Raw genomic sequence first — 15695 nt, 5'->3', positions numbered from 1 at the left:
AGTCCTATTCACTTTTTATGTCACTCTCAATAGAAGCGACATTAGTTGTACACCATGGCGTCAGCCGCGTACGAGACTCCTCGTTTGGTTGAACTTGATAATGCTATAGATGCCGTTTCTGGGTTAGTTCAGTCTTACGAGCGTATAGAATGGCATGTATGTCGCCTAGAGCTTCGCGAGGCATCTTGTTTGTTAGCTCGATGCTATCAGGATACTGTATCTTTATGTAGTGATGTAGTTAACGAATCTGGTTTCCAGGCTACTTGCGCCTCTATACGTGGCAAGTGTTTCTCCGAGATGCGACGTATGTTACCTGTAGCGTTTGGCGACTTTCTATATTCTGAGATTGAGGCAATTCGCTTTAATGAGAGGTCTTTACCTTCTGGGAGCCCATCTTCTGTCGATACGGATTACAGGGCATTGTATCAGCAGGTAGTTCATGAATCCAGTGTAGACAGCGTATCTGTTAATGAGGAGTCTGCTCAGGTACTGCACCGGCTACGTTGGATGTATTTGCAACGTTATCGTTTGTTGGTAAAGGTGGTATTATTTGTAGGTCAGCGTTGGTTATCTTTTGCGGACAATGGTCATGTCCAGGATGGCTGTGTTACTATCCATTTAAATTCAGGACAGGTACCTTTAAGTTACGTTGAATTAACGGATGCAATATCGCTTGTTGGCATGTGGGATACTTATTTACGCTTCGTGGAGCATTGTGCTCGCCGGTACACTGGTGTGAAGTTCTCTGTTAATGGCGGCTACAACAGTGAATCTAGTCCTCTATCTTTTATTCATGACCATTGCTTTCGTTTACTGGATAGGTCAAGGCCTGTATCTGTTGTGTCCATAGACAATTACAGCGATGCTAGGGCCATGGTAACCGGTGTTGCATATCGCATCAGCAGGGTTAACTCCGTGCTTTGTGACTTGTTACGTCACTACGGCGGCTCGGGTGCAGCTAATTCTGACGGTAACACTGCTTCTAATGAATTGACTTCATTCAAATCACTAGACGCGCCATACATTGACATGTTGGTCTGTACCTTGATATCACGCTTATGTGATACTTGCTACAGTTGTTGGGAGCTTGAGCATCCGTCTGTAGCTATCATTGATGAGTTCCGCGTTTTGTCTGATGAACTGATCACTAACTGCGGGATTGGCGCTTCTACTAGTAGCATTTGGGGATTACATTTTTTCGGGTGTATGACATCTCGCTGGGAGGAGCATGTTTTGTCATTCACTCGTTTATGCGCTCGTTCCCAGTGCACTGAGGACTACAGCAAGCTTGTATCGGTATCTGACGGCGCCATATCGCAGGACGGGCACTTACGTCGTGTGGACTTACAAGGCCTGACTTCCGTTTTGGTCAAAGTTTTGGCGAGTGACTTGCTTGGCGTTGACTTGAGGCAGTTGTTAGTGGCCATTAACTGGGACACCTATATACAATCCTGTGCTGTATCCAATAACCTATACACTCTATCGGCTCTATTGTTCATTATATCCGCTCAGCCCATGGCATTGCTTTACATTGCTGCGGCTAAGTTACCTCCTGGGATAGTATCTCGGCATATGGTCACTGAGTTGTTCCAACGCTACTCATCACTGTTACAATCGGTACTGGTAACCTACTTGATGTGCACCCAGGACAGCTTCAAGCAATTTGTTTTGGACATTTCCAAGACATTGAGTGGTGACGAGGACATGAAGTCTTTGGGTGCTTTGAATAATCCTTTACGCAACTTCATGGTACTGCTTTCCAATGTATGCCTGCTTTCCGGTGCTTCCGTTTTGGTACCACAATTCATACATTCCTTGGGTAATCAGTTATCGCTACCACGCTGTGGCGACGTAGACTCTGGATTTATCGTTGATTCGCTGAAATCGCACTTCCACACTTGTGCTTTATACGTCCACTTCAGGAAGCTAGAGGACTACCTACTCACTCAACTGGTTGCCTTTATCCAGCAGGTGTTACACAAGGTGGTCAGTCGCGTTTTGAATGGGTTAAACCACCAGTCTTCTGATTTCGGCGATGACGTGATCACTATGTTAACTCAGATATCATCTTTATCAGAGGCTATAATGCCACCACGGGTATGTTATCACGGAATATAATCACTTGTTACAGTTACACCGGACCTTGATGTGCCTTGTGCTCGATTTGTACTTCACTACAGTCCCCGATATATTTTTGGACTACGTCGAATTACTGAACTACCAGCCATCTGAGGACATACTGAGCAGTGTTACATCCTTTGTGCTGCGTATGGAGGATGCGTTACTAAAATGCTCATCAGGTAATTCATTCCGTATGTTATGCATATCATATAGGTCTGGGTAATGGCGCTTGTGACTTTGTGTACTATTCCAAGTTTGTGTCATTTATTGCTGTGTTTAGGCACGACTTTTCGGTGCTTGAGGATTCGAAATCGTTGTACAGTCAGCGTGATTTGAATCGTTTATGCAAGTTATGCCGCTGTATCCAGCAGCGTATCGGTTAACATCTCGTATTAATCTAAATGCCATGGGTCTATTTTAACCCTTGTTTAGTACATCGGGATCTGTTGGATACTTTACACTGCGATTTTAGTTCAGTTTAAAGATACGTTATCTCCCCAAAAGCCATGTATGTGATATTTAATAATCTGTTACAATACCAATACATACGGCTAAGCACAATTACTCTTTTATGTGCTAAAAAGCCATGGTGAGGCACATTCCTGTAAGGAACCCTGCGAGGTGCGACACGTGATCTACTTTGGCTCCGAATAGCGCTACTATATTTTGCCCTATGGCGCTGGTGATGATCTCCGTTACCCTTCTTCTGTCACTTGCTGACCCGAATCGCGCGTAATATGCGCATACAGCTCCCATGAGTCCATAAATCGCTGCGGATGCGCCACAGGCCCTGTAACGCGAGCACTTTCTTTTGATGTACTGCTGCACTGCGCAGTTGACATCACGACAGTCAGGCAATGCCTGCCTGCGGTTTAGCATTGGTATTAATGGCGCTAGATATGTATCCACTGTGTGGAAGATAGTATCGTTGAGGTATGATGCCATGAACAAAGGTAGGGACAGTGCACCCTGCTTGGCACGAATACGGTCAACTACCTTCTCCACTAGGTGATGAGTGGACATGCCCATCTGCCCCAATCCTTTGACAGCCACCTGCGTGGCATTGAAGACGTGTGCTGGTACTGCATTTTTGTACGCAAAGTAGTACACGTAGCTGATGTAGTTCGCCACCAAGCCAGATACGAGATAGATTGTTAGCATGCGCCTGGGTCCCAGTAGATCTGCAGCCTCGTAGCCTATGGCCCATAGTGACCTTATATTTTGCAGTAGGTGCACAACTCCATTGTGGAGGAATAATGATGTAAACAGGCGGTAATATTGCCCCTTCATGAATACGTCAAAAGGGCTGAGATCAAAGTTGTATTTGATATTGGTCAAACCGGTCCACCAGTCAAGCGCATAGACCATGGCTACCACCCTTACTATATTTAGCACTGGGTCCTTCCCAAAGCTTATAAGATCCTTGAGTTTAAGTGTAACTGCCTTGAGATAGAGTCCATGTAGCTTCGTGACCAGTGTCCTGCAGTAACGTTCAGTCTTTACCATGATGTCATTGCAGGTGCGATATAGGTATATACCCGGTTTGGGTACAGTCTTGCGCGCATTTTGCAATGCGCGTGAAACGGCATTACTCTTGGCAGACACCCAATCGCGCAGATAGTTGATTTGCGATGCTACGGAGGCTACTGCAAGAGTGTTGCCTGTTGCTGCCAAAGCGGTCGGGCTACCCTGGAGATCACATCTGGCATAGCTCCGAATGCCACTGCTAGAATATAATGGTGCAGTTTCATACCTAGAAGCATGTTCTACCTGTTGCGGAGCCCGTATCAGTGTCTTTGGGCGAATAAACGTCAAGAGACGTTGTCCATAACACGGTGATTCCGCACATGTAGGATTCTGCCATTTCACAGAGCGTTTACGATATACGGGAACTGTCTTTGCGTTTACAGCATCGACTTTTAAATGTACCACGGCCGTAGGATGTAAGGAGACCACTTCACTCGTTGCAAATATGCACATGTAAAAGAAGACAAACATCAGCATCGTGTATTGCTTCCTGGAGACATTTACGTGCTGTGATGGTACCACAGCGCAGCATTTGCACATATGGCGTGCGATTAAGGTGTCATGGATCCCGCCTTGGTAAGTGGTTGTTTGGCCTTCAGGTGTATAACTACTTTGGCATGTTGTTGCCGATGTGTAGGCGTAGTTATCCAAGATAACGCAGCCATCGCCGGTATACGGCTATGAATCGCCCATTTGTATGTGTAAGATATTAGTTGGGAGCTGTCTATGCTAGCTTGTTACCCAGTCAACTCCCCGGTGAGGTCGTCGCGCGGGCGGGGCCCTCTCTACCCAACGGTGAGCGTCCTAACATGCGTTCACGCGGGCCGTTAAGCGTGCGTGGCCGTGATTATAATATATTTATACTTGGAGTTATTTCCTATTAAGACCTTGGTAACGCGAGATGGGCTTCTGTGTCGATTTGCGGCGCAGACCATCCCACAGGCTCCGGATTGACGCTGTGGTCAGTACACGCTGAGCGTATTTAACATATTATCTAGCTGTTGAGTGTAGTTACCTTGTGTTAAATTCTTGTTTGGCTGTTTTGGGCCGGACGTAAGTTCAAGGTCTACTGTAGGCCGTTGTTCTTCACGATATAAGTCTTTTTGGCTCTATTTTATCTTAACTTTGTTTATATTACATTATTTCTGTTTATCTAGCACATTGGCTGTAATATTGGTGTTGCTTGCCGTTTATGGCCCAAGACTGTGTTGATTAGGCTTTTGGCCTACGATGCTTCGTATTAGCGATGGATCAAGATTCGGCAATCAGTCGGGATACTTCTCAGGAGGAGGACCGTTTTTGGATAGATACTGAACGTCAGTACTTCAGTAGCCCCAACCCTACTTTACTCCTGTGTTTGCGTAACCACGCCTGGCACTGCCGCTATATCGCGCGGGAGTCTCGTAAGCTTCTAAACACTATTGACGGCGCATCTTCTGGACATTCCGGTGCTGCTCGTAGTAAAAAGAGTTCGAAGACGCACTCCAGTGGCAAATCGGGTGCTTCCAACAATGTTAAGAATCCAGGTCCTGGTGCTACCCAGGATGGGTCTTGTCCAGAGGAGAATGGCATTATTTCGGTTTCTATCGGTGTGAAGAACAAGAGCATGATAATGACTCCTCATGGTACCAATGCTATACCATCTAGACTACCATTTGCTACGGGTATTGTTACTGGGGATCATCCATCATACGCTGAAGACCGTTCATTTTACTTGTCTCGTACTCAGACTCCGGGTACTGTTGACGACGATCTGTATTACAACCCAGTGGTCAGTGCCAAGCACGATAGCAAGTTACGTCTGCCCATGATTTTGCCATCACAGGCACCTGATGGTATAAGGCTTCTGATCTACTGTCCCGAGGAACCTGGTCGTGAGACTGACCCAGACGCACCAAGGAAGCCTGGATACAAGACTGGTATGCTTACAGATATTTTAAACCCTGACCACATTCCCGAGATTCTTCATGGACCATCCCCTGTATGGTCGCGTGTATTCCAGCCAATTTTCAAGACTGGCCGTGACATATCGCCATTTTATGAGAAGTCCAGTCCATTGTTGGAGGATATAAGAGGTCCTGTGGTTGACCCTGTGTGGGAGAGCCACAATGACTTTGACCTGAGCACTCGTGCCAGTCGTGCTCCCATGTTGTGCAGTCTCGGGTTCACGGAAGTGCTGCCTCAATGCACTATTGACTACAGCCCGAAGCTGTTCACCTTTGTGGAGGCTAAGGCAGGGCAAATATGTAAGCGTTGTTTGGGCATGCCAAAGGTGTCGTGCCCGTTGTGTATGACTGGTGACCAGGGCAACAACATACCCGGGGTGTGTTTCAGCAACCATGGGTCCATCTATAATCGCTTCGAGTTGGTATTCAACAAGCTGGACATATACAAGGCACGCAGTGATATGGGCATGCAGTCTTACCTCAATCCCTACAATGCCATTGCTGATTCCCTGGTACCACTAAAGCGCTCCACTGACGACGATATTACGGCAGTAATTCGGGAGTATGTGACAACGCTTGAGGAGATTGACGTCGCCTTTAGCTCTATTATCGAGCGAGTGGAGGCCGAGAAGAAGCCTAATTTCGATTATTGGTCTGATATCGAGTCCCAGATGGTCAGCAGTTACATTGAGCAGTACAACAACAAGATGATGGATAATCGCTACAACTATAGTACCCAGCGCCAGAGCATAGACGTGTTGCGCATCCGTATAACGTGTTCCAAGAGTTCTACCTTGCCCGTACAGTGGACTGACCATGCATTGTGCAGTGTTTGTGGCAGTGACGAGGATTGGGATGACGATCCAATTTTATTTTGTGATTGTTGTTACATACCCATGCACTACTGCTGCCTAGGGTTCACTCCTGGCACCATGTCCGAGACTATACGCCAGAATGTGCGGCGGCACAAGCTGTTGCATACCAAAGAGGATGATGAACCTAATATCGATGAGGATGAGTGGATATGCCCGTCATGTTTATTCCTGTTGGACCAGTTGGCCTTCCTAGACGAGAACATGGCTCTTAAGGCCATTCGCATAGCTGCCGGGCCACGTAACAAACAAATGCTTGATATGTTGAGTGGCAGTCCTATCGCTGACGTGTCCCAGCCTCTGGAGGAAGCTCGTTTGCCGTATATAGTCGGATTTAGGTACGACAGCCCTATAGAGCGCATTGACCTATGCACGTTGTATCGCAGGACACCATTGTCGGTTCATCTCTTACCAAGCAATCCGCCCACTGAAAAGGTACCTAACGACCCTGCCGACGACAAGCGCAATGAATCTGTGCCAAACGACCCTAAGAAGCAGCCTAAGATTGAATGCCTGCGCAGTCGCAAGTTAACGTTCGGTGCACTGATGGACTATGGTAACATACCCACTACCGTGGCAATAACCCTCCCCGGTGAGGATATACAATCGCCATTTGACTATGATCTTAGCGGCTTTGAGATGGATCTCCTGGGTCGCACAATAACTCAATTTTGGTCGTTCAAGGGTATGACCCAGGCCCAACTGGAGATTGCCCGTGATATTTTTGATGAAAACCTGGTGAGGTACATGACTGATGGCAACTTGGATGGTATGCTGAAGCTATTCATGTACATGCCCAAGGAAGAGGAAAATACTCACCACGCGATTAACCAGGATCGTGCATTCCAGCGTCAGAAGGCTGTACCACAGAAACGGGGTCGTAAGCCTGCCGAATTCAAAAGTGAGCGTTTAGCCCAGCTGGCCAGTTCTAGCTCCATCACCAGTAACCCGGAGGTGCGTCACGCCGATGAAGACATAAATCCCGAGGACATGTACAGCTTTAACTGCAAGAACGGCTTGAAGAAGTTAGTGATCTCAGTCCGCATGGCACGCAACTTCTTCGTTAACGTGAAGTTGCCTGTATGCATTCTCTGCGGTTTCGATGCGTACTACCCTGGTGGCGGTCCCATGAAGCGTACTTCCAAGCCGGGTACTTGGGCGCACGTGCGCTGTGCCATTTCCATGGACTGCACTATTACACCGCAGCATGTGGACTTTGAGTCCTTCGTACCCAAGGTCAAGGCCCTCCGTTGCCTTGTGTGCCACCATTTGAGCACTGCCATTGTGCAGTGCTCCCACGGCAGCTGCTGCAAGGCGTTCCACGTTACCTGTGCGGCGTCATCCTCTAACTGCTTGTTTACATGGGATCAGGGTGGCAGACCGGATATACTATGCCCTCAGCATGCATCCGGGCTTGCGCCCACCGTACTTTTGCGCAAGCTCCAGACCAAGATACAGTACAAGAATTTCAAGAAACTCAGTGGCCATGAAACCAGCCTGGACTACGTTAACCCCAAGGACGATGTGTTTGTTACCCACCTGCTAGACCCCAACTACAGGGTCATCGCATCGGCAATTGAGCATGTGATGGGTCTTAAGCAACGCTCGCTGTTTGCACTGCCCATGTATGGCGACTCGTTAAACTCGCGCACGGCTGACAAGATTACTGAGTCACAGGAAGACCTTAGGTCAAAAGCACCCAAGAAGCCTGAAGGTCGTTCACAACCACGCGATAATACGGGTAAATTTGAGTCAGTTTGCAAGAATCCTGGCAATGTCCTGGAAAATCACGATTCTCCCCAAGAAGCTATGTCTCCCAAGTCCTTGGATAAGCAAGATCCAGATGGTACACTACCAGGTGAAGTCTGTACTCCCACGAGGGATCTTGAAAGTATCCCTTCAAGTGCGGATGGGTCCGTGGAGGTGACCACAGATGAGGCGACGCCAAATCATGACGATTCAGGTACTCCCGTAAGGGGTATACGGAAGAGGCGCAACTACAGGTTAGAGCTTACAACCCCTCCTCGTGTCCTAAGGCCTCGACGGCAGTGCAACACGAAGCCTACGGAGGTGAAAGAGCCTGTGAAAGCAAAGTCAGCGGACACGCCGGCTGTACCCAAGGGAACTCCAAGGAAAGCTGTTACAACATGCAGGATCACACAACTGGATAAAGCAAATTGCGTTTGGTGTGGGATGGGTAACAGTGACGACGACGAGGCGACGCATTACAAGCTGGTCTATGACGACAAGTGTCCCACCGCGCACCACGTCGGTAGTTATCTGTTCCCAGATTACAATGCCGCAAGACGCGCTTGCGAGGCCTTATGCGAGCGCAAGCCCAGTGAGAACCCAGTGATCATTGAGGGCATACCTCCCATCATTTTAACCGATCTTTGCGCGGCGTCACGTTTGGTTGACGAAAAAATGCTATCGTACATATCAGAGGACTTTATCGGTGGCCAGAGGCTCATAACAGAGACTGTTGTGAAAGGATACCGTTCGGCACTAATCGGGCTCACCAGGCTACTTAACATTCTGTACTTCAAGAATAGGAACGATGCCGAGATTTATGGGATATTCGATGACATGATTGAGCACATGAAGACTATACAGTGGATCGATGACGCTAGACGGAATTGTGAAATTGGTACCACCTCTGCCAATGACCTTTTTGCCTCTTTAACGCAAATGTCACCCAATTACGCCAATACATCTCGAGGTGCACACGATACCTTAGATCTTCGCCAGGAATGCCGGAATAAGGTATTGGACGTGCTAAAAACACTGAACAATACAGTATTTATGCGTTTGGAGCCAGGGGTGCTGCCCATGGCCATCACGAAGATACTGGGACCTAAGCAACAGTCTGATATCTCATCCCCAGGAATCGAGTTGGTCCGTGGCTACGTTATATGTTCCGGTTGCATGGAATTCAAAGTGATTGAAACGGATGCTGACGAGGATGTTGGCACCTCTCGCAAGCGTGTGAACTACGCGCAGCATTACAAGACATGCCGTGGATGCAATGCCAGGGCATGCGATGACTGTTTATCGCAGTTGAAGTCAGCTCGTGTGCGTGCGAAAGCGAATGCAGTGGCTAGTGCCATACCAACGGAACACGGAACGGCGGATTTGTACATGTCCGCTGCTACATTACTGTCGCAGCCCTTATACCCCGGTATAAGCCCACCCAAATCAAGGAGTCTGCAACCCATAGTGGAGCCTGATAATACGGCCCCTGGCCGTTCCCCCGTGGTGTCAATGCCACTGTTGGCCAGGAACCAGTTGGTGGAACCACCTGGTATGGGCGTCATCACACCAATGGGCGGTGGACCACCACTTGGGCCCATGGTGGCGCCGAATATGAACAGAATGTGCCCGGACACCTCGAGCCCGGTGAGGCGGATGATGCCACTTCCTCATGTTGGCAGCCCGTTGCCTATGCGGAACCCTAACGCCCCGGAGACACACACAACTCCTATCAAGCAGGTGATGATGCCCATGTGCGGGTCCGTGCCTAGTATGTGCGCACCGGTCTATAACGGCCCCGGGTCTAAAACACTGACACCGGTTTTCAACAGGAACGCGATTGGTAGTGGTCCCAACACAGTCAAGACGGCACCAATGCTCAAGAGCCCATCGGTAAAGAACGGGCCTTTCGGGGTTGCCCTGGTGTCACCTTCCAGGTGCAAGGACAGCCCTGGCCCGAATGGATCAAGCTCTCGAGTCCCCAAGGCACCAGCTGGATCACCAGAACCAACGTCTGGAAATGCCAAGTCCACATTTCTATGCATTCGGTGCGAAGATTTGGAGCTTGATACTAATTTGCCACTACTGTGCTGTGCATTGTGCTCGCGCTTTGATGGGATCATGGTACCCATTAGCAGGGAGAGTTTATCGTATTATTTGAATTGGACCTCGGAGTACGGCGGATACGCCTATGTACACCTGATTTGCCTAGACTGGTTAACGTATTCCAAGGTGGTGACCCCCTCTTTGCGGAAGTTCCCAAAGACCTCGATGGACCATCCATGCCACTACTGTGGCATGGCGTGTGGAGCTATGATGTCATGTTCGCATAACTACTGTAGCGTTAAATTCCATGCATCCTGTGGCGCATGGTTGGGTTGCAAGGCTGACATGGGTAGGAAGCCTGACGGGCTCAATGCTACTTCACGACGTGCATACTGCTTGCGTCATACGTTCCTAGGTATGATGCGCATGAGTCAACTCGAGCGCAAGTTTATGGTGGCGTCACCACATCTATACGACCTGCTAGTTGCTACGCGTAGTCATTTGGCAACGTTCTATGGAGGTGTCTATCTATCTAAGCATTGCGTGCCAAACAAGATGCGCAATGAAAGTTTAACAAGGCCCGCTTTAGCTAGGCCTCCAGTAGCTGGATTAGCGAGTGTCAAGCGGCCCAAGATACCGCCTAATGCTACCTCGTTCCACTTGAACAACCTCGGCAATACCATGAGTTTGCTCGGCAATGTTAACTACATGAGCCTAGGTCTAGTGCTTTCTAAGGTAACCTTCGGGCAGCCCATGACTGAATATGCCATGCTGCCCGAGACTACTGCACGTGACCGATTGATACAGGCTTTGAATTGGACTGCTTACAACGGTGTGAATCTAGTCACTGGCCGCAGGGACAAGAAGGAAATACGCACTATCATATATTTAATAAAGGCTGGCCAGCTGAAGCCCATACACGGTAGTAAGCGCGGACGCAAACCGAAGTCACTTGACGGCTCGAATTTCGACAATAGGCAGAAAATGCCCATGGAAGATATACTCACGTACTGTCATTCCGGTCAACTGGACTCTGGTGAGTTCTTTTGCCCCGTCTGCTTCTCTATATACTTCGAGCGCAGCCCGGGCTTACCCGGTGACGATTTGCACTGGATTGGTTGTGACGGTTGCGAACGCTGGTTCCACCTCGTATGCGCTGGTCTGTGGGCTGACGGGCACGTGGACGCCAATTCACCCAACTGGTTCTGCTTGGCGTGCTCACGCCAACGCGCACTTAATACCAAATAGCTGTCAATTCATTAACAACAGTTCTCTAAAGTTTGGGTTTTACTTATCGTTGTCCTCCGCGGGCCCTTTGGCCTGCTCGGGACTTGTTTTAGATGACAATACCTTGGCAATACGGTCCATCACTTCGATGGTGTCCTCTTGTTTCAAGAACTCCTTAGTGCGGTCCTTGAGGTCCTGCAACACTTCAGGAACCACGACGTCCAGCTCAACCAGTGGCATGGACGGGTTTATACGGACGTAGTGATCACCCATCACAGCATGAAGAGACAAGTGCACCATCTCAGTATTAGTAGCCGAGAAGATAATGTGCTTTAACAGCTTATCGAGACCCACAGTTTTCTGAGTGGCCCGAGGACAAGTCATACCAGAACGTAAAACAATGTCGTTGTAAATCTTGTCTAATGGAGGTACACGCTCGGTAGTATTGTTATCCTTTGATTCGGTGTCGGAAGGTGCGATATCAATGCCAGCAGCAGCTGCCGTAGCTGCATCTAGGGAAAACATGTCGTTCCAGTCACCGTTACTAATGCTCACCAACAAGTCAATGGGCACGTCAGGATACAACAACTTCGATTCAATAACAGCAATTGCACTAGGGTTGTTGGCATACAAAGCGCCATCAGCATACAAAGCTCCATTAATCTCCATCATAGGGAAATATGTAGGAGCAGCAGAAGTAGCACGCAAAGCATCGGGAGTCTTAACCGCAAATGTTCCGTCAATTATCCTAGGACTGTTCTTCTTAGACTCTGCGTTGGGTGGGTAGTTGTAACTGCGCCACAAAACAGGCTTGAATGGATAAATGTCCAATTGGACGGAAAGACAACAGAACTTGGGAGCATCAGGGTCAACAGAATAGTCAATCAACTCCAAATTGCCAAAAGCCGCCGTCAACGCGTCATATAACGTCTGCTCATTGTAATAGGCGAGGTGAGTGAACAAACGCTTCCCCTTGGAACCATAACCTTCCTTCTTAAACACATCGCCAAGCATGGCGTCAAAGTAACGTTGTACGTCTGTAACACGCGACTTCTCAAGTGCCAAGAAGGCACCGATGATACCACCACACGAATTACCGACAATGACGTCGAATACCTCGTATAATGGACGGCCTAGTCTTTTTTCAAGGTCTAAAAGAATTTCAAGCACAATCACACCCTTGGAACCACCGCCATCTATGGATAGAACACGAAGACCACGGTTCTTGAAACGGTTCTGCTCGTGCTCACCAATCATATTCAACAACTTGTTGCCGTTGAAGAATGGACCAATGACATTACTTGGAACCACAGGCTGACGACTCCATGCCTTCTTCGTCCAGTCACCCACGGAAACTAATACAGTACCGTAGTCGTCAATTTGATGATGAGCCAACTCTTCCATGTAACGCGCATCCTTGTATCTAGCAGGGTTGCGAATGAGCTTAGTCTTAGAAACTACACCGAGGCGATCAATCACCGGGACATATCGCTTGTCCTCGCCACCTAAAACATCGGCTATCTTCATAGGCTTGGGCAACTTGTTGCGCATGGCTTTCAGAGATGCAACCAACTCGTCACACCTGCGGATGGCAGCCAAAGTACGCACACCGTCGAAGTAGACCATGTCTATCAACATACCACAAATAGTAGTTTGAATGCTCCTAGATACATTGCCATTCTCTATGGCCTCTAGCGCTAATTTGTACTTATGGTTTGTTAGCTTCACATCGGTTGTCTCGTGATTCTTAATGTTGGTCAGACTTCCAGTTTCATATTCATCTTTCTTAGCGAAAGGAGACTGGAAAAGGTCCTTCCAGTTTATGTTGGTGGCCTTGTCAAAGGTTTTTTCAAAGAAATCCGAAATAGTAGTCATTGTTTCCTTTAGACTTTTCAACGGGTCGCTGTCCTTATCTTTAGCTGCAAGGTCACCAATCTGAGCGTACTTGTCAGCAATAACAATGAGCTTGGCAAGGTACTTCAAGTCAAAGTGCTCGTACAGAAAATCCAACATGTCCTTGTTCTTAGCACCAATTAAGGTCCAAAGCTCCTTTAAGATGTCGTCGATCTCAACCAAACGGGTAGCAATGCTAAGCTGATTTAATAGTTTCTTAACCAACATAAGACCGTTGAGGTACTTGGACTCGACCAATTCCAAGTTTGATACGACCATGTATGCACCATGGTCACGTTCAATGGGTACTTTGCGGCGACTGTCACTGGAAAAAGAAATGGTTGGCAAACAACTGTTTATACCGGAAGCAGGAGATGGACGGCATAACAATAACATACCGTAAACCAAATCAGGGTGGATTTTACCCGATCTTTCCAGAGTCAAGTCATTGAGTCCATCAACTACAATATTGGAGGCCACGTGATCACCCAGGCTTATGCGCAGGTTGCGGCGAATTGCATCTTGCAAATTCTCCGTCTTCGATATACAATATGGAATCCACAAAAGACGGGGGCCATTGTCAACCTTCTTTTCAACCTTTGCAGATTTGCCGCCGCGGTTAATACCATAGTGCTTATGATCAACAAGCTTAGCAAAAGCAGCGAAAGGACCGTCGGGTTTAGAGGGAGTCGCGGTAGTAACCACAGGCTTAGACACTTCTTGATTACCTTCAGTGGCTGATGGACTAACGGCACCAGGTGACTGGTTATCCTTAGCATCGGGAGAAGTAGACGGTGCACCACTAGACCCGGAAGCTGCAGCATTAGCACGCGCCCTGGTGTCAGCAGCAGCACGAATCACAATGTTCTTTAATTCAGTAATCGCATTCTTGTCAGCACCAGGAGTGGAGCGCATCTTGTTAAGCTGATTCCTAGTATCTTCATCATTGGTAACATCCATATTAGCAATAAGTTGACGAATCAATGACTTTGTAGTCCAAGCATTCACAGCATCCGCATTAGCAGATTCACGCGAAATGGAGGATGTATGAGATGGAGGGCTGGGAGGAGCCACCTTAGCATTCGAGTTGCCATTGTAAGATGCACAGCTACCAGAAGACGTACTGGTACTCTCCGAAACCTTTACGTCCTGGAGAGAAGCCGTTTCCTGAGGAGCTGGACCTTGTACAGGAGAAGTGGGAGCCTCAGTGTGCTTATCACCAAATACAAACAGGTTACATAAGTGGCTCATCAAAGACTTGTTCTGAGATATCACCTGACGAAGCTCGGCATCACGCTTAACGGCCTCCAGCAAGATGACCAATATGTTAGCCTCCATCAGCTTAATAGGATAAGTAATCATAGAAGACCTAGAACGAATGTAACCACTAATACGGTTCCATATACCGCTCTGGTAACGACGCTGAAGCAAGTCAACCAAAGCATTGACGCCATTCATATCCTTCAAAGTCTTAAGACACTCGGGACGATTCTGAACCAAAAGACGAAGTGCATTAACAGCAACATAACGCTTCGGAGAGTCTGTCAAAGCACTGAACTGCAAAAGCAGCTCACTTATGTGAATGACTATATCCTCATTGTCGGGAATCAATAGATCCTTGAATGATGGCTGGTAAACTTCCTCAAGAATAGGTAAGTCCAACTCTGCAGTAGCAAAGTCACGGAAACTAATGTCCTCTGATTCAACGTTACCACCAATAGTATGACGACGCCCACGATTGTAATTGTACTCTAACGGTGAAACAGAAGTAACACCCTCCTTCAAAGACGTACGACGGAAATGCTGGCGAGACGTTACAAAAGAAGCAGCGCCATGGTGCTCAGTAGCTACAACGAAACAAGGATATAGCAAAGAACCCTGAAGCGGCTGCCATCTGATCCACATACCAAATAAGGTCAGGGACAGGACAAACCACTTGGTTGACCAAAAAGTCCACATAGATATCGTTGCATCAGCAAAGGGGGCGCTACCGCGCTACAAGAAAAACATCCGCAAGGAAACTTGAAGGCAGCGGAATAAACCACCAACAGTAACCTAAAAAATTCCCTACTAATATATACAAAGAATAGGAAAACTAGCGATTAGAAGTTATCAAATCGTGCTCTGTATATATTAGTCACGCGATACAAAGCCTAGGTGACGCCTTGCCTCCACAGCACAGCGACACATCGAAACTATTGTGAACTGTAAACAGTTACACATGGAATGTATAGATCTACAATTGGCAAAATGTTGCCCTAATAAGAATGAACCAAATTACCATAGTGCGGCACCACAGGCAGCAGAAGCATGT

General features: G+C 47.8%; 4 protein-coding genes across 4 annotated transcripts; 2 read left to right on the top strand and 2 right to left on the bottom strand.

The window, feature by feature from the left end:
- Positions 1–34: 34 nt before the first annotated feature.
- Positions 35–2522, top strand: BBOV_III000540 (uncharacterized protein). The gene is made up of 3 exons (XM_001611139.2): positions 35–2097; positions 2132–2300; positions 2335–2522. The coding sequence occupies exons 1-3, from the start codon at positions 55–57 to the stop codon at positions 2502–2504; spliced, it is 2382 nt and encodes a 793-aa protein (XP_001611189.1). The 5' UTR covers positions 35–54; the 3' UTR covers positions 2505–2522.
- Positions 2523–2632: 110 nt separating this feature from the next.
- Positions 2633–4370, bottom strand: BBOV_III000530 (Rhomboid family protein). Its single transcript, XM_001611138.2, has one exon. It carries the CDS (start codon positions 4186–4188, stop codon positions 2698–2700), a length of 1491 nt encoding a protein of 496 aa, XP_001611188.1. The 5' UTR covers positions 4189–4370; the 3' UTR covers positions 2633–2697.
- Positions 4371–4454: 84 nt separating this feature from the next.
- On the top strand, positions 4455–11549 carry BBOV_III000520 (PHD-zinc-finger like domain family protein). Its single transcript, XM_001611137.2, has one exon. It carries the CDS (start codon positions 4895–4897, stop codon positions 11507–11509), a length of 6615 nt encoding a protein of 2204 aa, XP_001611187.1. The 5' UTR covers positions 4455–4894; the 3' UTR covers positions 11510–11549.
- BBOV_III000510 (patatin-like phospholipase family protein) lies at positions 11539–15370 on the bottom strand. The gene has a single exon (XM_001611136.2). The coding sequence runs from the start codon at positions 15338–15340 to the stop codon at positions 11549–11551; it is 3792 nt and encodes a 1263-aa protein (XP_001611186.1). The 5' UTR covers positions 15341–15370; the 3' UTR covers positions 11539–11548.
- Positions 15371–15695: the final 325 nt, after the last annotated feature.

Source organism: Babesia bovis, chromosome 3 (assembly GCF_000165395.2).
Source record: "Babesia bovis T2Bo chromosome 3, whole genome shotgun sequence".
Lineage (NCBI taxonomy): Eukaryota > Apicomplexa > Aconoidasida > Piroplasmida > Babesiidae > Babesia > Babesia bovis.
This window is presented reverse-complemented; position numbering and strand designations above follow the sequence as displayed.

Coding starts and splice junctions, on each gene's coding strand:
- BBOV_III000540 (XM_001611139.2), top strand. CDS start 55: ATGGCGTCAGCCGCGTACGAGACTCCTCGTTTGGTTGAACTTGATAAT. Junction 2,098..2,131: donor AGGCTATAATGCCACCACGG/GTATGTTATCAC, acceptor CACTTGTTACAG/TTACACCGGACCTTGATGTG. Junction 2,301..2,334: donor GTTACTAAAATGCTCATCAG/GTAATTCATTCC, acceptor CATATCATATAG/GTCTGGGTAATGGCGCTTGT.
- BBOV_III000530 (XM_001611138.2), bottom strand. CDS start 4,188: ATGTGCAAATGCTGCGCTGTGGTACCATCACAGCACGTAAATGTCTCC.
- BBOV_III000520 (XM_001611137.2), top strand. CDS start 4,895: ATGGATCAAGATTCGGCAATCAGTCGGGATACTTCTCAGGAGGAGGAC.
- BBOV_III000510 (XM_001611136.2), bottom strand. CDS start 15,340: ATGTGGACTTTTTGGTCAACCAAGTGGTTTGTCCTGTCCCTGACCTTA.